The sequence below is a fragment of the Ovis canadensis genome, chromosome 10, assembly GCF_042477335.2.
Source record: "Ovis canadensis isolate MfBH-ARS-UI-01 breed Bighorn chromosome 10, ARS-UI_OviCan_v2, whole genome shotgun sequence".
In the NCBI taxonomy this organism is placed as follows: domain Eukaryota; kingdom Metazoa; phylum Chordata; class Mammalia; order Artiodactyla; family Bovidae; genus Ovis; species Ovis canadensis.
Window position 1 is genome coordinate 39,863,978 of NC_091254.1, and position 21,506 is coordinate 39,885,483.

General features: G+C 41.1%; 1 protein-coding gene across 2 annotated transcripts in view; it reads left to right on the forward strand.

Annotated features, from left to right (window-relative positions):
• DCLK1 (doublecortin like kinase 1) overlaps positions 1–21,506 on the forward strand; it is a 347,490-nt gene that overhangs the window by 257,011 nt on the left and 68,973 nt on the right. The window contains exons 6-7 of one of the 2 annotated variants that reach the window (XM_069601562.1): positions 8,200–8,294; positions 12,228–17,085. In XM_069601562.1, the coding sequence (XP_069457663.1) occupies positions 8,200–8,294; positions 12,228–12,284 (152 nt within the window). In that variant the 3' untranslated portion in view covers positions 12,285–17,085. Of the gene's footprint in view, positions 1–8,199; positions 8,295–12,227; positions 17,086–21,506 lie in introns of those variants that run through there. The other variant, XM_069601561.1, reaches the window with a different exon arrangement.

The following is a 21,506-nucleotide window of genomic DNA, read 5'->3' on the forward strand; positions in this document are numbered from 1 at the left end:
ACATGAGGGCAAGCAGAGTTGAGGACTGAGGGAATGCAGGACTCGGCAGGAAGGACCCACTGGTGACCTGTGGAAAGTCCCTTTCAGCGGGCACTTTGTCCCGGGGGTCATTCCGGGGCTGCCCCCGGGGGCGGTCGCCTGGGCTTTACTCCAAGCGGAGGCCGCCCTGCAGAACCTGGCAGGGTGGGACTCAGCCCCCAGAGCCCCTCCCCATGCTGACCCCTGGTGGCGCCTTTAATCACCTCATTCCTCCAGAATGACCAGCCTCTTCTGCCATCCCTGCCGACAGATTTTCATCATTTTAAATCAGCATTCCAGATGATGCTGTCTTGTGAAATTCGAGATCTCTTTCCTTTTACCGTGAAAGCATCTTGACTCCTTTTCTCCTCCTCGTCCACCTTCAGTTTGTCACGTGTTCTCGGCCCTCCTTTGCTGTTCTAGGACTCCAATTTCCTGCAGCTGCGGGAGCAGCTCGCCAGCCCCCTCCCTGCCTCTGACCTCTGCTCTTCACCTCTGTCCTGGGGGCTGTTAGACGTGTTACGGTTACTTGTGTGTATGTGTGAAGTCACTTCAGTGGTGTCCGACTCTTTGCAACCCTATGGACTGCAGCCTGCCAGGCTCCTCTGTCCATGGGATTCTCCAGGCAAGAATTCTGGAGTGGGTTGCCATGCCTTCCTCCAGGGGATCTTTCCGGGCCAAGGATCAGACCTCCACTGGCATACGGGTCCTTACCACTGGCACCACCTGGGAAGCCTGTTGCCATTACCTACCGTCCGCTAAATCAATTCTGAGCTCTTTATTCTAGGATGAACTGTCTTGCATTGCCACAGTCTTCCTTTCCAGCTGTATCTCTCATGTCTCCTCTGGACTTGTGTTCTAGCCTGGAAACCAATTTAAATTTCCACCAGGAACCCCTGGAGCTCTCCCACCTTTATTCCTATCACTTTCTAGAAGCCTTTGCTCTATCACTTCTCGTCAAAAGTACACATGCCCAGTGTGGCCCAGCTGACCTCTGTGAGGGTCTACCCCTCCTCCCCCATCCTGTGACAGTTGAGTTGGCTCCCAGGCTACAGGCGACAGGTCAGGCTGTGTCACCTGACCAAGTCAGGGTTTCTGAGGGCAGGAGTTTTTTAATGCATCCTACAGTGCCTTCAAGTTCATGATCACTGCTGAGTAAATGTTGACTGGATGAGTGAATTGAGGAACAGTGGGATCTTTTCAAGTTGCCTAGATCTCCTAAGGTTCAAGGCCCCATTTGTAAATATTAAAAAATTAGTTCACAGAGCCATGTTCCTCTCTCCAACCCCTCTGTTTCTGTTGACCTCCTGCCTTGCTGTTGTCCACAGCAGATAAGACAGTCCTTTTGTTTTTTTGTGGGGGGGGCATGCCCCGTGATATGTGGGGTCTTAGTTCCCTGACCAGAGACAGAACCCATGCCCCTCCAGTGCAAGTGCAGAGTCTAAACCACTGGACCGTCCCAGTAAGGTGAAAGTGTTAGTCGCTCAGTCATGTCCAACTGTTTGTGACCCCACGGCCTGTAGCCCACCAGGCTCCTCTGTCCATGGGATTCTTCAGGAAAGAATACTGGAGTGGGTTGCCATTCCCTCCTTCAGGGGATCTTCCTGACCCAATAAGATAGTCACTCTGAATTGGACCTACTGTCCCTGTTTAAGAAAATGCAGACGGATGGAGAAAATCAGGGTTCCAATTCATCTATGAAGTCAGCACCTACAAAGATGAAACGAGGAAAAAGCATTTTTCTCAAGAGTTCTCCCACCCATCAGACACTTGTCTGTTTTGTCTTTGCCTAGGTTGACTCCATCTGCTTTTTCCTTCTTTTTTTCCTTTCTTGATAATGTGGCAGGCAATGGACAAGGGCTGGGAAAACATATTTTAGAGTATCTACAGCCTCCTCCATGATCAGGGAGTGAGGGAAAGTCTAAGGCAAGCAGCCAGATCTCCCGGGAAGCCTGCCTGAATCACCACCCCCTGAACACACAGACAGATAGATGGACCCACATGCATGCAAACACATTCCCTCCTCCCATGCCTGCAAGTGCAGCGGCATAATTATTAATAAACGAGCCACCTAAGTTCAAAATGAAGATAGATAAACAGCAAGATAGCTTTTCAGGTCCAAAAGGTTAGTCACGTTGTAATGAGATGGTCTTGCATGGAGACTGTTTTAGCTTCCAGACCAGTTTGAGACATTCAAGCATTTGGTTTTCACTTGCTGTCTGAGCCTTTTACTAATGAAACAGTAAAGGGGAAAAATCCTTTAAGTTTACAAAGGGTTTGCTAAATTCAAACACACATGAGTTTAAAGTCATTTAAAAGGAGCAATGAATTTGAACAAGTAAGCCAAGTATTTCCTGATTCTAGACTTCTTTTTTTTTTTGGTAACTTTCATATTCAATTGTAAGCTTTGGGAGAACAGGGACCATTAGACAGAGTCAGGCATGTGTTAAGTGGCAGCTGCATGTGCTGAATGGTGGATTATAGATTCCTGAATTCATGGCTCCAATGAGGGAGAGCAGGATCATCGATCTTTGATAATGAAGAGGTGAGGTCGGCTCTTTCATGCGGAGTCATGGTCTGTGTCCAGTTCAGGCTGCTGTGTCCTTGCTAGGCTCAGGCGCCCCCAAGGGAGGATGGACTGGAGATGGTAGAAATCAGCCCCATAGATTTCTTCTACAGATCTTTGATGGCTAGTTATGAAATTGATCATCACAGAATATGAGAATAATGCAGCCCAGAGTTAAGCACTTCTCATTCAGGAGGTAAAAATCAGAACAAAGCATACAGCATTTAAATTGTATCCAGACAGATGTGAGCAAAGGAAACCAGAGCTGGATCTAAGACAATGGATCTGATGGGTCCTTTAGTAATTCAGATGTTAGTGACTTCCAACTGAAATAACTAATTGTTGGGCCTGCTTGGCCATTTAGAAACAACCATGTGAAGTGAAGTTGGATTTTTCCCATTCAGAATAAAGAATTGTTTAGTAAAGGCCTCTGCGATACCATTTGTTAGTTGACGTTTAATGAGTTCTGTTAAATAAGTGAGAAAACCCTTTTTTATTGGCACTCAGGGATTTCTGGTAGGACAGGATTAAAAAACAATGGGACTCAATGCATGTGTCAACCTTACTTACGAAACAAAATTACTTATCCCAGTAGGATGAGGAGTATGATGCTTTCTGGAGGTCAAGAACCAATTTAAGAAGTTGATGGTGCTTTTTAAGTGGCCAAGAGGAAGAGTCTCTATAGAACTCTGACCTTAACAATACAGGTCGTTCCCAACTTACAAGCAGATTCTGTTCCAAAAATGTTTGACTGTCAGTGACTTGTTTGGCACTTGAACTTCATTTCTCCTGAGAGATGGCAAGACAAGTAGAAGCCGTGAGCCCAGTGGCTATAAATAAAGGAGGCAGATTCGAGTGCCCCAGTGAGGGAGAAGCCTATACATCCTCAGCTCTGCAGACAGAGTGATAGGCCTGGACGTGTTCTGATGAGGCCACTCACGGGAAAAGTATGCAGCTCTTTGAGTAGGACTGAATGAGACTCATTTCTAGCTTTCTCACGTTCCAGCTGCTTGTCTTTCCACAGGTTACCTCTCTGAACCTCAGTTTCCTCATAGCAAACTGCAAAAATGACACCAGTTTGCAATGCAAATTTTTTCCCTTTTTTTATGCCGGCCATGTATATCAAGATACATACAATGATGCTTCAGTTCAGTATGTCCAAACTCTATGTCCTTCCAAACTCTCTCTTCCTTTAGCCTTGTTGTTGTTCAGTCTCTAAGTCTTGTCTGACTCTTTGCAACCCCATGGACTGCAGCACACTGGGCTCTCTTGTCCTTTACTATCTCCTGAAGTTTGCTCAAATTCATGTACATTGGATTGGTGATGCTATCTAACCATCTCATCCTCTGCCACTGCCTTCTCCTCCTGCCCTCAATCTTTCCCAGCATCAGGGTCTTTCCAGTGAGTCAGCTCTTCACATCAGGTGGCCAAAGTATCAGAGCTTCAGCTTCAGCATCAGTCCTTCCAGTGAATATTCAGGGATGATTTCCTTTAGGATTGACTGGTTTCATCTTCTTGCTGTCCAAGAGACTCTCAAGAGTCTTCTCCAGCACCACAGTTCAAAATCATCAATTCTTTGGCACTCAGCCTTCTTTCTGGTCCACCTCTCACATCCTTACATGACTACTGGAAAAACAAATAGCTTTGACTAATATGGACCTTTGTCAGCAAAGTGATGTCTCTGCTTTTTAATATGCTGGCTAGGTTTGTCATAGCTTTTATTCCAAGGAGCATCTTTTAATTTCATGACTGCAGTCACAGTCGGCAGTGATTTGGGAGCCCAAGAAAATAAAATCTGTCACTGCTTCCACTTGTTCCCCCTCTATTTGCCATGAAGTGATGGATCAGATGCCATGATCTTAGTTTTTTTTAATGTTGAGTCTTAAGTCTCTTCCCTGGTGGCTCAGGCAATAAAAAATCCGCCTGCAGACTGGAGACCTGGGTTCGATGCCTGGGTTGGGAAGATCCCCTGGACATGTGAATGGCTACCCCCTCCAGGAGATTTGCCTTGGAGAATTCCATGGACAGAGGAGCCTGGCAGGCTAAGTCCATGGGGTCGCAAAGAGGTGGACATGACTGAGGGACTTTGACTTTAATCTTCTAGCCTTAATCCTTTTTACCGATTGATTACCATGTCCTATTGTTTTCAGTTTTTAAATCTCTCTGAAATGTTTCTTTTTCCCTCCCCCTCCACTGCACTCCCCAAATAGAGCCACCCCATCTCTTTCACCACAAGACCCTTAAATGTGCCCCAGTTTCTCCCACTTGAACATCTGACTAAGGGATGTCCTGTTCCCGTTACTATTCCCCTCTCATCCATTCTTGACGGCTTAAGAGCTCTTCAGAGCTTTTTAAAATGCAGATCTGATCCCCTGGGTTCCAGCTTAAAATCACTCAATAGCTTCTCATGGTGCTTTGGATAAGAACCAGACTCCTTAACTTGAATTTCAAAACCCTGCATTATGTGACCCCTGCCACCTCCTCCATCGGCATTCATAAGGTCCTTCCTTCCGACTCCACTTGCTGCTATGCTCACCTGCTGAGGTCCCTTCAGAGTGCCTCCTCCATGTCCAGCCATGAAACAGGTGGTCCTCTTGCCTTGGAGCAAGGCTTACCTTACTTACCTGGCCAACTGCTACTAACACTTAGATCTGACTTCACTACCTGCTACCCTCTCTGTATAGGTTGTAGGCTAGTCTTGACCCCATAGGTGATTGGGGGCCAAGAGCAACCCCTGGTGCTCCCCCTCTCAGAATACTTTGTTGTGATTTCGAGTTGAGTTGTGTGGTTTTCCTTCAGGTTAGAGGGCTGGTGTTGTAGGGGAAGGTGAGGGTAACGAGTACACGGATTTCAGTTCCACCCTGTATTCACTGGGGCTTCCCTGGTAGCTCAGAGGGTAAAGCGTCTGCCTGCAATGTGGGAGACCCGGGTTCAATCCCTGGGTCAGGAAGATGCCCTGGAGAAGGAAAGGGCAACCCACTCCAGTGCTTTTGCCTGGAGAATCCCATGGACAGAGGAGCCTGGCAGGCTACAGTCCACGCGGTCGCAAAGTCGGACACGACTGAGCGACTTCACTCACCCACTGTATTCACTGGCCAGGTTATCATCTTTATGCCTCCGCATCTGTAGAACAATGCTGCTTGCCTCACAGAGTTACCCTGAGAGTTCAGTGAGATAACACTGTGTGTGCACGTGTACGCGTGCAAATAGACAGTAGGTGCGTGCATGCTCAGTTGCTCAGTGGTGTCCTGCTCTTCGTGACCCCATGGACCCCGGAGGGCTCCTCTGTCCATGAGATCTCCCAGGCAAGAATACTGGAGTGGGTTTCTGTGCCCTCCTCCAGGGGATCATCCCGACCCACAGATGGATGCCATCCTACATTGGCAGGTGGATTCTTTACCACTGAGCCACCTGGGAAGCCCCGTATATACGTATATGTGTATATATATAAAAGGTTTAAGTGTGTTAACTAGTCCATGGAAAGTAAGTTTTTGATAAGCTGAGATGCAGGCATAGTGAGTACTTAGGAGATGCAAACTTTTTGTTGTTGTTTTGTTTTGCTATTTTAAGCTGACTATTCCTAGGACAGTTTTTACTGGGCATGCACGTTATCTTTTTTTTTTTTTTTAATGTTCCACTGGCTGAGATTAGAGTCCCAAAAGTAAAAAATGTGAGTACTGTGTTTGCTTTCCCATTTGCTCATTTTTTTCCCAGTCTGCGTAGGGGTGATGTAAAGATGTAAAGTGATGTAGAATGTGGGCAAAGATGATATTCCCAGAGCCTGTTTTCAACCCTAAGGCATCTCCTGCCTTATTAGCTGTAGATTCTGCCTCTGCCCACAGTTCCTGAGTCCTTGCCTGTTTCAGACCCCTTCCTGTTAGAGTCACCCTAGGCAGCAGGCTCATTCAACAAAGACAGGACCAGAGAAGGCACACGAATCAAAGCATTCTTGATGCTGCCTACTTCAATCTGTTAAAAAAAAAAAGGAAAGTGTGTAGTTGCGTGTGTTTTAGATGGAGTCACCAAATAAATTTCAAAGGCAAAACACAAATTAGTACAGCATGAGTTCTGTGACATTTGTTAAAGGTCTTTGGAGAAGGTGACAAAACAAGGAACTTCCCACATGCACGGGCCCTGAGCTTCGGTGCAAACATTGTGTGTGAAAAATCAATAAACATGTACCTCGCCACTGAATTTTCTGAGGGTGGACTTATTACCCCTTGTTCCCGGAGAGTCACTGGGCTTCAGAAGAGGTCTTGTCATTTTGATTTTCATATGAGTCACTAGGGCTCTTGCCCCCAGAGGCACTTGGTTATGATTCAGTGTGGAGCACCCTGAAAGGACTCGGCTTCCGGGAGGCCGTGGTGCGGTGGGGGTTGCCGTGGTTCCGCGTTGGCATGAGGCTTAATTGACACCTTTGATGTAGCCTAAGACAGAACCCGCACCTCCCACTGCTGCCTGGAAGACGTCAGCCTTACGCAGGAAAGGCATCTGCTGATGAATCCTGCATCTCATTCAGCCTGCTCTGGGAGCAGCCTTAGCCATCCCTAACTAATCCAGCCGCTTCCCTCCTCCCTCCGCGGTGCTGGGTGTAGTGCCGAGAAGGGATTTCGCCTCTTGCTCTTGTCAGGTTAGACACTGAGACTGTGTCCATGTTAGAACTCATAGAAGGTAAGTTAAATGCATGATCGCTCTCTCCCTCATGGAAAAATGTTTATGTTGCACCCTGCAGAATGTGTGTGTCTCACTGCTAACCCGACTTCCTTGGCTGTGGATGTAAAACATGTAACAAAAGAAAAGTTGACATTTTTATAGGCAGAGTAGTGGCGGACTCGATACATCTTTGTAGAGTCACGTCTTTAAGTGTTTTGTCAGTTCTTAGAGGGACTGCTACAAAGAGAAAAGGATGCCTTACTTGAGTTCTGTGACTTTGACTCAGTCTAGGGATAATGTGTAGCAGTCTTGAGAGACAGGTTGATTCTGGTGATTTAAACCTATTTAAAAGAAAAAAAAAAACAGTTTTATCTTCAACAGCAGGACAAACTAACAGAGGAGTTTCTGAGTGTCTGTGCCAATTACTTCGTCCTGCTGGAGTCAGGTCCTTCCAAGTTAGGCTGGGGGATGTACCGGGCACAAGTGGATGCAGAAACTTAACTAGAATCGAGTTCTTAACTCTTACAAAGACAGCCATCTGCTTTCACAAGTCACTGGGACTATCGCTTATGAGCTGTGCTAATACTTACTCCCACTGGCTTGTACTAGGCAGCTCAACTAAAGAATTAAGCATGAATTTCATTGAAAAATGTCTCAGAACCACATGCCTCATATCTCTGGGCACAGTTAAAAGCATCATTAATAAATCACCAGAAAAGTTGTGCAAAGTACTTTTATATATATATAAAACCTGCTGCTATATTTAACACAGGATTCACAAAACAAGTAAATTTCTGAAGGTTTCTCCCTGAAGCTAGTGTTCAGGACTGTAGATAAAAAGGTGTCTGGAATTTTCGCAAACGTCCCTCTTTAATTGTTTGTTGCTCTGTGAAGCTGATTTGTCAGGGGAATTCTTTAATAAGCCTTTTTTTTTTTCTCTCTGTGATTCTCTGTGCTTCCAGTTAATGGAACCCCGGGTAGTCAGCTCTCTACTCCGCGCTCGGGCAAGTCTCCCAGCCCATCACCCACCAGCCCCGGAAGCCTGCGGAAGCAGAGGGTAAGAAAATAAGCGAGCTCCCCATTTAAGACCTGTCCACGTCTTTGTGCAGTTGGCACGGTGCCAGCAAACAGCCCTCTCGAGGTAGGGCTGCTTGTCTCTAAGGAAGAACCAAGTGAGGGCAGGAGGTGACCGACAGTGGGTTACTGGTTTTGACTCTGGTTTCTCTTAGCTAGGACTTGGGACCTTAAGTTTCCCAGTAAAAATTGTCCTGATCTTCATTCCAAGAAGAATAGACAGTTGTTGCTTCACTTCTAAACACCTTTCTCTTTTTGTCTGGAACACACAAAGACTTCAGTGGCACTGGTTTGTAAACTTCCTGGGCTGTAAGGATTTTCACTGGAGGCCTGATCGCTGGTCACCAGCCTTCCTTAAGAAGGGAAAGTGCCTGGTTTGCAGAGGTAGGCAGGCCCTGGCGGGACTTGCTTTATGGCAGAGGATGGTGATCGAGAGCCACTGAGGGTCTGTGCTGCACGGATGGGTACGTGTGACCTGTGTTTTTGTGAATGAATCCCACGCCGAGCACCTTCTCTTTCATCACGACCTGCATGTTTCTTGTAACTTCTTGTGTAATAATGGAGACACTGAGTGAGTTTGGAGATCAGAGTCCCAAGCTACCGGAAATGGTGTTAGTTTCTCCATTGCTAAGGGAGAGGCTAGGGGTAAGGTCTTCTTTCTGGATAGGAGAGCTGCTGTTTGGATCCACTCACAACCTGATTTATCCTTTCCAGTAGGATGGAGGCAAGAATAAAAGTAGTGGGACGGGGAGGAGGCAGATGGTGCAGTGGAGGCAACAGGGGGCCTTTCAGTGTCCTGATTTCACAGGCGAGGTGGGGAGGGTGTGTGCTCATAGGAACTCTGAGGATGCTGTTCCCTGAACATTTTAATAGGTGAGGGCTCCTTGACAACTTTTGAACTCAAACCTGCATTCTTGAATTTGGTCTCTTGTCCTGTGTGCTTTAAAATGAGACTTCTACGTTCCATACATTTACACTGCCTCGGAGAGGGAAGCACCCCTTTGCAAGCCTCCTGCCAAGGCTGTGTTCACACACCCTCTAAAGTGGTGGGCAGGGGACTTGAGTCAACCCCTAACCCGTTTGGAGCCTGGCCCGCCAACATCGCAGGTTGCGTCACCCTGCTCCACGGAGCCTCCGAATGTCAGGTGTGCCTTGTTTAGATGGTCCAGTGAGGCCTGGAGCTGGGCACCAGCTCCTCCACCAAACGGCTGTGTTATCGTAGGTAAGTCTGCAGTCCTCTCCAGGCCCCCTCAAAAAACAAAACAACAGGCTCTTTCCAGATAGAAAACGTTATCATTCTACTCCAGTTCCATCTGAGTGTTATACCTATGCTTTCTTCTTGGTCACAGGATAATTTGGCATTTTAAAGTATAGAAATCATTAGTGACCTACTACAAGAAGAAAGATCCAGATTCATTTAATCTCCCAGATGTCTGTGGTTGAGTGGAGGAAGGGGTAATGAGTGGTTCTTTTCTCATAAATGTTCCCCAGCAAGGCCCCTGTCTATAGGGGCAGGCCATTAGAAATAGGACAAGGGACTTACTTTCCTGGTGGTCCAGTGGTTAAGACTCCATGCACCCAACGCAGAAAGCATGGGTTCAATACCTGGCTGGGGAACTAAGATCCTGTATGCCCCACAGCAAGTCCAAAAAATAAAAGTAAACTTCTAATTTAAAAATCAATAGGTCAGATGGGGCCCTCTCGCATAGAACAGTCTCTCTTTTGAAGTGTATACTCTGGAGAGCACGCCTGGCATTGAACTCTCCCGTCATCCTCTGGACTAATTTCATTAGATTCAGGATTCAGCTCATGCTTAACTGTCGAGGTTAGATTAGAGTGTTTGAGACTCCCTGCCAGCAACCTGAGCATCTCTCCTGCTGGCTGTATGGAGGAGACTTCCATCTTGGGGACATGAAACGCTTGGCACAGCTGTCCATTTGTTGGCAAATGAGGTTAGAATGTGCTCCTGCTTCCCTCTGTATTCCCTATTTCCCTACGACTGTGTCCAACTGAGGCAGAAAATTTCCATCCAGCTCCGAGCAGCTGTGTGGCCGGTGGCTTATGTAATTAACACTGCCAGCGCTTGGGAAGTAATTAGAAGGGATGGTCCTCTTAGAGAGTCTTCATTTTGTCATTTAAGCTACCAATGCCAGACCCGTACTTGAGAGGGAAAAAACAATCCCATTTGTTTTAAGGAGACAAAGGTTTATCATCATCTGAAAACAGTTATTAAGCACATGTTGTGAGCAGAGCACGAGATAGTTTAGAGATGGTTCAGTTTCCAGGCTTTTGAATTTAGGCCATAAATGAACATCCTCCATCCATGTACCATGTCAACGAGTGGAAGCATTCCCAGCTGCTTTAGTGAGAGGAGCTTTCATCTTGGTGTGGAGGCAACTACATCAAATAATCCCTCCCAGTTAAAATGAGCCTAGAATATCCCTAAAAACCGATCCTGTTTCAAATTTGGTTAATATTCTTCTCAAATGGTTGGCTGTACTCCTATGCAGGAAATACTGAAATAAGTGAAAGATGGCAAGTGCTAAAAGAAGACACTTCAAAGAATAAATATAACTCTTTTTATTGCAAATTGGAAAACAGTAGCTACTTCTATTTTTCCTTCTGTGTTGCCTAGCAACATGGCCAGGAAAATGAGTTGGCTGCTTCTCTCGCCAACACACTCACACACTCACACACTCACACACACTCTCACACACTCACACACACTCTCTCACACACTCACACTTCATACCTCATTTTGAAACACAGGAATGTAAGTTGCTTTTTTTTAAGGATTATTGAAACATTTGACTGCTTTTTCACAAATTAAAAAAAACTTTATTTTTGTTTATATCATTTATGATGGTTTAATCAGCTTTTTTTCCTTCCCTTAAAATTACATTTTGTTACCTCCTTCCGTATTTTAGGATAGTCCTATACAATAGGAATCTGCACGCCAGATACTTTTCTTGATGAAAATCCCGATGGCAGTGTACCGAGTAACTGTCCTATTTTTCCTAAACACTGTCATTTAAATTGCTGTCTAGAAGTGTTTGGTCACAGAAGCAGATCCTGGAGGATCTCTTCTATCCATGAACTTTCTGGGGTCTCATTCCTTAATACATCAGGAAGAAACATGTTACATTGTGTAGGTCGAATGAAGCTCCCCATTATACTCCCACAGGGCTGACTTTTGTAGATTATCTGATCAGTCAGATGATGTGAGGAGTGGGTGGTTCAAATTAGAAAGGAAGCCAGGATTCTAGACACTCTCTGCAGATATGAGCTGGTTGCCTGGCGACCAACAGAAGGATCTTGTAGCAGAAGGAGGCGGAGGGAAGAAGAGGGGAGGTGATGGGTGAGCCTTTGGATAACCAGGAAGAACTTTGGGAAGGGAGTAAGGAGGTCAAGTTCGCATTCTTTCTGTCTTCCACACATATTGTTTTGAAAACGCAGTGTTTATTGGGTGTATGCAGTACACAAATGGTAACCCTTGGGTTGCTGCTTTGGGACCGGAATTTGCTGAATGCCCGCTGGGGCTCCTAGTTAATTATCGTGTGAGGCAAGCATGTTCCTCTTCTTCCCAGAACGGGATGGAAGTGTCTGAGGAAGAATTGCCTTGACACATAGTAGCAGGGTGGCACTGACAGACCTCAGGCTGTAGAACTCAACTGCACAGAAAGGAAGGCGAAAGCTCATGAGCAGCTCAAGCCAGGAAGGCAAAAGAGCATCCTTTGCATCTGTTTAGATGGCTTCTCAGCTATGATCTTTCCTCTCATCCAAATGTGGTGACTTTAGAAGGTCTGATGACATTAGAAACCAAGGATGCCCATTCGGTGTTGCTCCACTCCTAAGAGAGCCTCAGGGCACCTAAGAAACCCAAGTAAACAAATCTGTACCGCCCTTCGTCTTACAGGACCTGTATCGCCCCCTCTCTTCGGATGATTTGGATTCAGTAGGAGACTCAGTGTAAAAGACACAATGGAGCAGTGTATATGGTTTGTGGTTGGGTGAAGGTTTCACGTTTCCTAAGAGAAAGTCTAACAGCAAAATACACAAAAGAGTTTTGCATACCTTGAAATGATAAAGCCCAAATCATATAAAAGGAAATATCCAGGCATTTCATACTAGTTCTTGAAGGAGATTATTTTTTTCCTATTGAGAAGATTTGATTAATTTGATTGAGGAGATTGAACACAAATGGGCTCAATTGGTGAGGGTTTTGTGCCAGACCTGGCTTTAGATGAATTTCATATATGGGCCCGATCTTAGTGTCAGAACACACTAATGGTGTAGCAAGGCAAAGTCATAATTTCTTTAGATGGGGCTTTCTTTTTAATCAGAAGTAGACATGTAGATACAATTTTTCTGTCCCTTTCTGTGTAGATTTTCTGGCCAAGCAGGTTCAAATGGTACTAAGCAGACATTTTCCCCTAAAGTTATATAGTCTTCTTAAAATTTGGATTGCTGATTTTTAAAGTACTTTTATTACAAATTAATAAAAGTATTTGATTAGAGTTCTTTTTCTTCCTAGACAGTATTTCAGAGCTACTTATCACACTCCTCATACGTGAATTAACATATGAGGAGAAACTGTCATGTGAAATATATAACTCGTGAAGACTTACATTAAGCATTAGGAACTTTATTTTTGTTGTTAAAAGTAAATTTTACTCTTTATACTTATCTTTCATTGAAAACAGCATAAGCATAGATTAAACGTGAAAAACTTGTTTAATGTCATTACTGTAAATTATATAATTCCTCCTTACAATCATGTATGCAATTTTTCAAATGTATAAAGGCTGAAGTTAGGAAACTTTTTTTTCTAAAAAAACATACAGACCTAAAAAAAATGTGTCTGGACTTCTTCCAAAAAACCAATTTGAAAAGCAAAAATTCTTTTAAACAGTACTATATAAATCAGGTCCCAAATAGCCAAATCTCTATTCTGATACATTCTAGATGTTACTGGTATTTTGGAAATTTTCATATGCAAAACTCCTTTGTGTTAAACTAAGTTTATGATTATAACCCATTGTTAAGCATTAACCTACTAATTCTGCTTTCCTAGTCCTCTATTTAGAAATTATAGTCAGCTTTGCTTAAACATAAAACATTTATTTTTAAAGCTGAATGTTAAGAATGAATTTAATGTGTATGGTCTGTTGTATTTAAGCCACACCCTAGTGATCATTTAGTGTTACTAGTTCAAACACTAACGACATAAGACTTGTGTAGCATGGTTTTGCCATTTCACAGGCTTGACATATCTCAGTAGGTGATAAATTCACAATGAATGATGCCATTTGGAGGTTTGTACTTGTTTTTTCCCCCAAAATTTTACTTGAAAATTGAATTTAAAAACAAAATGTTTGATTCAAGATGGAGAGAAATTCAGTTGTCATATAATGTTTTAAATGTTATCAATTTATCTCCTTGATAAATTGCTCAACTATCAAATTTTACCATCTGGTTTATAGTTACATATGCTACTATCTCACTTTCCAAGTGAATAAAATAATCCAACCATAAGAAGAATATTTTTTAAAAAGTCCAGGCAACCTAACAGCATTTGAAAATTTAGCCTTGTAATAATTAGTGCCTTATTATCCTGTCTGTTGGAGAGAAAGACACTTCTCTGGCAGGTTATTTGAGAACCGCAAGCCGAACCATTCCATCTTGAAAGAACAGTTCATAATAATACCTGATCCAGACTTCAGGTTTTAAAACTGTTTCCAATAGAAATTGTGAACAGAGACTCCTGCTGAGATCAAAAGGCTGCTTTGTTTTAGCTGAAACAGTAAACATCTGTGAGTTGCCTGTGCTGGTGTCTGTTCTAGTTATGTCTTCGTAAAATGCATTACTTAATACAGTTGAGTCCATAAAAGATTAGTATGTATTTGACTGAACTGTCAAAAATGCAAAGAAAGCAGTGAAACAGTTACCTTAAATCTGGTGGGGGTCAGATAGTCCAGAACAAAAATAAATTCTAGTAATTTTAACTTCCCTGAACTGTCAATCTTTTGGACAGCTACTGCTTAGAAAGGTCCAATAAACGCTATTTGTTCTGTGTAAGTGGCAGATATCGCCAACTGATATGAAGCCCAGGGCTTTGTTTAGACATGGCAAAAAGGAACTGGACTTGTGCTAATTGCCGATAGATATCATGGCCAACTTTCCATTCAAGCGGTTCTGAGGGAAATGCTATTCCACGGCATTTAATCTTTTGAACATATGACTTTTATTAAAGGACTGTTCAGAGGCAATATATATCATTTACTTTTTGAAACTAAAATCCCTCAGAGATTGAAACAGCACACCATTTATAGACTTTGAGATCTCTTTCTATGCAGAGCATAATTCCATTATACTAAAACAGAAATATATATGAAAAAATCCTTAGCATCAAACTAGATGTTTTCAGTTTTTTGGTGGAACTGAATTGATGATTTATAGGCCCTTAAGATTTACTTACTTACAGAATTCTTTTTAGAATATTAGACACTGAATTTTTAAATTGTTCTCCTGGGCCGAAGAGACCTCCAGGAAAAGCAATGCATTTTTGTCCTTATGGTAAACCTGAAATGTTCTGTGAAGACACTGCACTCTAGGTAACAATTGGATCCTTTTTTTCATTTGCAGTTATTCTTTTTCCTTTAGTCATCATAGAGAACAATGTAATAAGTATACTCCTGCTTTTAGCATTTTAGAAAGCCAAATCCTAATCATTTATCAAGTATAAACTTCACTGTGAACTCAAAAGACTGGTTCTGAAAGCCACATGGCTGTTTCTTCTTTGTCTTGCTTAATTAATTAGGTGGGGGTGGGATGGGGCAGAAATTTCCATGTTTTCATACTGTCGTAGACTTTTAAGAAGTTTCAGGTCCACCCATTTACACACACCCCTGTGTTCTTAAATTGGCTCATCTAAATATTTTAAAAAATCAAGTCACTTCTAAAAATATTTTGAACCAGCATTCAATTGCCATATGGGTTCTCTGTGTTAACCAGCAGAGGTTTTGGTTACATCCAGTGTAAATCTATACATGATTTTTTTTTTCATTTAAAAACAATGAAATCTAAAACCACATTTCTTAAAACAAATAAATATGTAGAATAATATCCTTGAAAAATAATTTTAGCTATTGAACTACTAAATTTTTCATATGTGGCATATATCTACCCAGGTGTGTAGGCATTCATATAAATTTGCAAGGGTCAGTGTGTATATGGGTGTGCTTATGTAAGTATTGTGTAGACCATGAATAGTAAAGTATGGTATTTGTGACACAGCCTTGTAAGTTACTGGCTCTTGTGGAATTGTATGTAAAACCGTTCTGTCATAAATCATTACACATGACATATTAATTGGGGCATGTTTAAGTTCAAAGGTAGTTTGCTAAACTAGTATGGCAAAATGGTTCCAAATAATAGGCAGATGTACTGATTTAAACAATTTGGAAACCAGATAAACAAACAAAAAATTTCAAATTCAGACAAATTCAGTGTTTTATTAACTATTAAATATAAGCATTCATTAATACTTATATTGTTGTGACTTGATAGTCAACTATTAAAGTGATTATATACTATCACTGATGTTTCTCTAATGTGTATGATACGTGGCAATTGTCAATCACTATTCATTTATAAAGCTGATTTATAGGGTTGTGAGTAGCTGGGTATTGTACTGAAACATGAATAGAAGAAAATCCAAACTATATTTGATTTGAGCTAAGTTTCATAACGGAGCCAGATAACCTATAAGGCAGGTCTGTATGTTCTTTCAAACATGATTCAAAACTGTTCATGTATTTTCAGTAGTAACCTTACTATACTTGCCATGTGTGTATGTATCTGTATAAATATATACACACTAGAAACTGTTAACTGAGTGAATATACTATATATGCATACGTTGTCTATTTATGCATATTTGCATTAGCCTGATTAGCATCTCTAATTGTGCATGTCAGTAACAACAGTATCCCACAGAAGTGTACTGTGAAAATTAGAGATCTACTGAGTTCAATATACCAGTTGCCTGATGCAGTTTGTTATACTGTCAGCTGAAAAATACTTGTAATTTTGTACCTGTAACACATGTGGAAAAGATAGGAAATCTGAGGCCCTAGCTATAATTTTTCAGGGTGCATGATATATAGTGTCTTTAAAATGTGGTTCGTTTTAGTAAAGATGATGGATAAATTCCAAGAGAGTGTAAATGATGCATGTAATACATGGGTGTTTATATTATATATGGCCACAAAATGGTTTTGAAGCTAGGGTAGAAGGTATCTGAAAGGTCACAGACAAAGAACTATGAAATTTAATTTTCTTGTGATTTTTCTTTGCGTTTATATTCATCAGTAAGCAAGGAATCGAGTTTATTCTCAGGACATTTAACTTCAAAATACACTATGAATGTTGCAAATTTGGATAAGATTTTTATAAAGAGGTTGATATATTTCCTGCTTACATTTTGAGTTGCCTGGATATGTATTCTCTTTAAAAACATTTGGTGTTAAAAATGTTTTAAACAGCAACAGGTTTTAAAAATCCGTCAGTTGAGGCCATCAGCGGGGTTTATAGAGTGCAATGCTGAAATGTTCCATTGAACTACCCGGTTTTGAAAGCTCCATCAGTGTGCTGTGGTTTCATTGTAAAATGTTGTACTTTGTGTTTCCCACTGGACCATGTTATTCCTCTCAACGTTAATGTTGTTACGCTTACCCCTTAGAATAACTATATAATAAACAGGAAAAACTGCCTATGTTGTTCAGTGACTTTCTTTCAGAAAACTTGGTAAGTAGACACTGAAAATGAAATGACTGTGTGGAGCAACGTTTACCTTCATGATCATATTTATGGTGTTTTGTGACGTGATGAGCATCAGTAGGTGAGACTTAAGACACTGCAGAGTGATATCGCATGACATCCAAAGTATCAAATGCTGGCAGTAACAGTGAACTAAGACTGCCTGGCGAAGAACTCTGTTTTACTTGGTTAGAGTAAAATCATTCCTTTCCTCTTAGGTTTGCCTTAAGAGTGAATATATCAAACAAATTGGCAACTGTTTCTCCTGGAAAAAAAAAAAAGAAATTTTAAATATACTTTCTCCTAGGCATGAAGGCATTTTTCCCAAGGTTGCCTAATTTGCAGGGGGAAAAATGTGTATGTGTATATAGGTACGTGTGTGTGTGAAAGTTATTTTAAAAGCACCAAATGATATTATATATTTATTATAAATAAATATGTAATGTTTTATTATATATTTATATAATATAAAAGTTTAACTATAATAAATATATAATAAAATACTTGATTACCCAACTTTAATATAGAATTAAAACCAATAATCTATTTCATTCATAATATGATATTATACTGGCCTTGTTGGAAAAAATAATTTACATTAAAATTATTATAGAAGTCTGAAATTCTATATAAGTTTTAAATCTAACACACCTTTACTAGGTTCATTTTAACTTTGAAAGTATAATTTGCTTTAATTGGTTCTCTTTATTGTTTCCATGGACACCAGATATAGTCGATGCTGAAAGCAGTAATTGGTACAACTGGAAGGAATGTTTGGAAGTGAAAGTGAAGTCACTCAGTCATGTCCAACTCTTTGCAGTCCCATGGACTGTAGCCTACCAGGCTCCTCCGTCCATGGAATTTTCTAGGCAAGAGTACTGGAGTGGGTTGCCATTTCCTTCTCCAGAGGATCTTAAAATAAAATGGAGCACGTGCCTGAAAAAGTAGTGACTAGCTTCCTTCTTTACAGGCTGGGAATCCAAACTGAGGAGTAAATCATGGAGGGAATTATTTTATTGGGAGGGTATAAACTAGATGGCTTCTTGGTCCCCCTTCAAATGATGATCTCACAGAGTGCCCCTTCTAAGAGGAGACCTGGTGCCAGCTAAGACCAGTGGTTGAGATTCGGAGTGTATAGATCCTGGCTTTCAGTGAGCATGATGACTAGCAGCCGAACAGTGGAGGCAGAGCAGACTGCCCGACAGTCATAACTAAATACCTTCACTTTTGATATCTTGGCGCCCGTGGTTTCGCTATCATGGGTTTAATGCCAATATTCTCATTTTCTTTTTTTCTTCCTCTAAGTAAAGCAATTTCATGAATACCAGTTCTATAGTCTTTTAAAAACTTTATGATAAGCTTTTATATGTTTCACTGTTCATTCTGAGTTATGCACATGGTTGCCTGTGCCATAAATGTTAGGTTTAAACATACTATGGAGAATGCAGACAAAGGAATTTGGGAAAAGAAATTTCTTTTGTGCCTTGTTTCAAGTAATAGAGCCTTATTAATTATTACTTATTGATGTCATCAGCTTATTGTCCTTTACCCATTTGCAAAGTAAATGTATGATTTTTCTGTATGCACACACAGTCCCTTGGGTCTCAAGCTCTCTGCACCAAGATTATGAATTAATTTTGCTACATGAGGTCATCTTTCTTTAGAGATTCTACAGACCTCAAGTCAGGATCACCAAGACAATTATAAGAGTTTGTTAACTATTTGTTGGTTGTGTTTCCTTTATAAAATTGATCCAGTTGATGTTTAAATTCTTATACTGCCATTTTCAAAAAAAAAAAAGATTACCAAAGTAATAACCATACACCAAGACAAAAGATGAAATGGAAATAATACAATTATCAAGACAGAGCTAAAGTTATCTTGTGAAATTTTTCTCCCTTGCTTACATCAGTCAGATCGATTGGATATTTCTGTAATCTTTATTTGGTGTGGACCCCAGCTGAGTAACACCAATAATATGAATACAAATGGCAGGAGTAACTCAGACCATTTATATTTGAAATGAACTTTTTTATCACATAGTCATCAGATACATCTTGGTAAAATGTGGTTAGAACTGTTATGTCAGCTTTCTCACTTACTTCAAAAAGTGTGATAAGTTCTCCATCTGTTACATGATCCCAAGCTAAATAGCTACACTTAGGATGTGTTCTTACTTAGGGCAGTGCTTTTATGAAGGTGTGCCATAAAAGCATCCAGGTGCCAGCAACCTGTCCACCTGGTTCCCATTAAATCTGCTTTGAGGTGATGACATTTCAAATGTCACAGTATCTCTTAGAGCAGCTAATTGTATTAAATTCTAAAATAACTATGTTTTTCACTGTACACCATATGCCTTGGAATTAGCAAACTGACTGAAGCAAACACAAAATCTTATGATCGTGTATACTATTAAATGGTTTATGTTCTCTGAAAAAAATTAGTGAATTGATTTCATTTATAAGCATGGCAAAATATAAGTGGACTCTTCAGCTCTATGTAGGTCATAAATAAAGACTGATTCATCTCATTGGGTTAATTCTAAAGAACATGAACTACACATTTCCCCTGTATTAGGTTCAAAAACCTTCAATCAGACTTAAGGCAATAATCAAAATGTTCACAGTCTGTCTAAAGTAGTATATTTAGGAGTAGTGACGAGGGCCATGATGATTACTGAATGGCTTCAACTGAGAGAGTGCAATATGTTAGGTAATAAACTGAGAATCCAGAAAATAACAGGCTGGAAGGATAGGAATGTAATAAATTCGACATTAACATGAATAATTGAGAAGTTTTCGACTTGACCCAAAATACTAACCTCTCATACACAGAATATGGAGATCTGACACCGTATAGGCTTCAAAGTCATGTTGTTACCTATAAGCCAATATGATCTTAAAGTGCATTGGTATTCTAGTCACAAAGAAGAAAACACTACCCTTCTCTGTTCTGTGTTGGTCAGGGCACACCTAGAATATTTCATTTGCTTTGAGCACCAGCATTAACCAGAGATATCGACAAATGGAGAATCAAGGGGTCATGGGGTCCTGTCTTACGACAAATAACCAGAGAGAGTAAGATTACTGAAATTGAAAAAGAGAAGACACAGAAGAGGTTCCGTGGCTCTTTCCAAATTTTGGGAGCCTTGTCCTATTGGGAAATGCACTGTACTGGGTGGCTCCGGAGGTGAGAGATTAGAATGACAAATGGAACAAAACTCACCTTATTAACAATTAGCGGGCTGCCTCAGGAAACAGCGGGTTCAGTACTGGAGCTGTTTGCACAGAGGCCGTTTGACCCTGTGGCTGGGATTTTTATAGTGGGCATTTGGAAGTAGGATAGAAGAAGTAATATTTAAGGTCCATTTCAGTTCCTGCAATTCTTTGAATCCATGAATGGTCATTGTCCTGGAAAGGTGTATAACGTGTAACCACTTTACTTCTTTGAGGAAAAGAAGAAGTAACGAGAAATTGAATACATTTATTTTACTGTATTTGAGCATAGTGGATGAAATGAGAACTTTCCATTTTTAGAGTACCGTATTTGTAATTAAATGTTCTCTTACAATTGTTACTTTCAGATAGCATGAAATTTGAAATGACCTGGAGTACATTTTGAAAAGTAAAGTTGAAAATAAGCAATTTTAAGCATAAACAGACTTGTGTTAACCCTCCTTTTTTTTTAAAATTTTAAACCAGAGCCTAAAACCTTGAGGGGTTTTGTTCATAAGGCAGAGAAAAACACAGCTGGCACTGTAGCAAGCGTTCAGGGCATCAGACAATTGGTGGCATTGTTGAAAATGTAATTCATTAGTTGATAAGGCAGTTTAGTGAATAATATTCAGCAAGTTTATTAAACATTACAGTTTAAAAGAATGCTTTCAAATTATTTGGGTGAGTGTTCTGTGTTGAGTGTCTGGTGTTCCCATTAAAAGAACAAGATTTTGGAATCGAGTCCATAAGTTGTAGGCATCTTTGCTAGGAAATACGCTACTAGTCTATTAATTTGAATGCTTGATTCTGAAAGAATGTGTCTTTGTATTCTAAAACACCATATGATGGGACAGCACCTGCCACCCCAAACCACAATGTGTCTGCATTATTAAACACCATTTGTGATGCTGGAGGAAGAAATTCAAGGATTGAAAGGCTCAGAAGAGAAAGTCTACATTGTAAACATTTCTTTACTGTTTTTCTGCTTGGAACAAGATTATGTCTACAGCAAAAGCAGTGACCCCAGGGATAAAAGATCTCCCTGTTCTGGAAAACACACACCTTCCCCTCAAATGTGGTAGCACTAATGTTTCTTTTCTCCAGACCTTGACCTTGTAAATCTGCCTTGTTTCAACCTCCTATTCCAATACTATAAATAC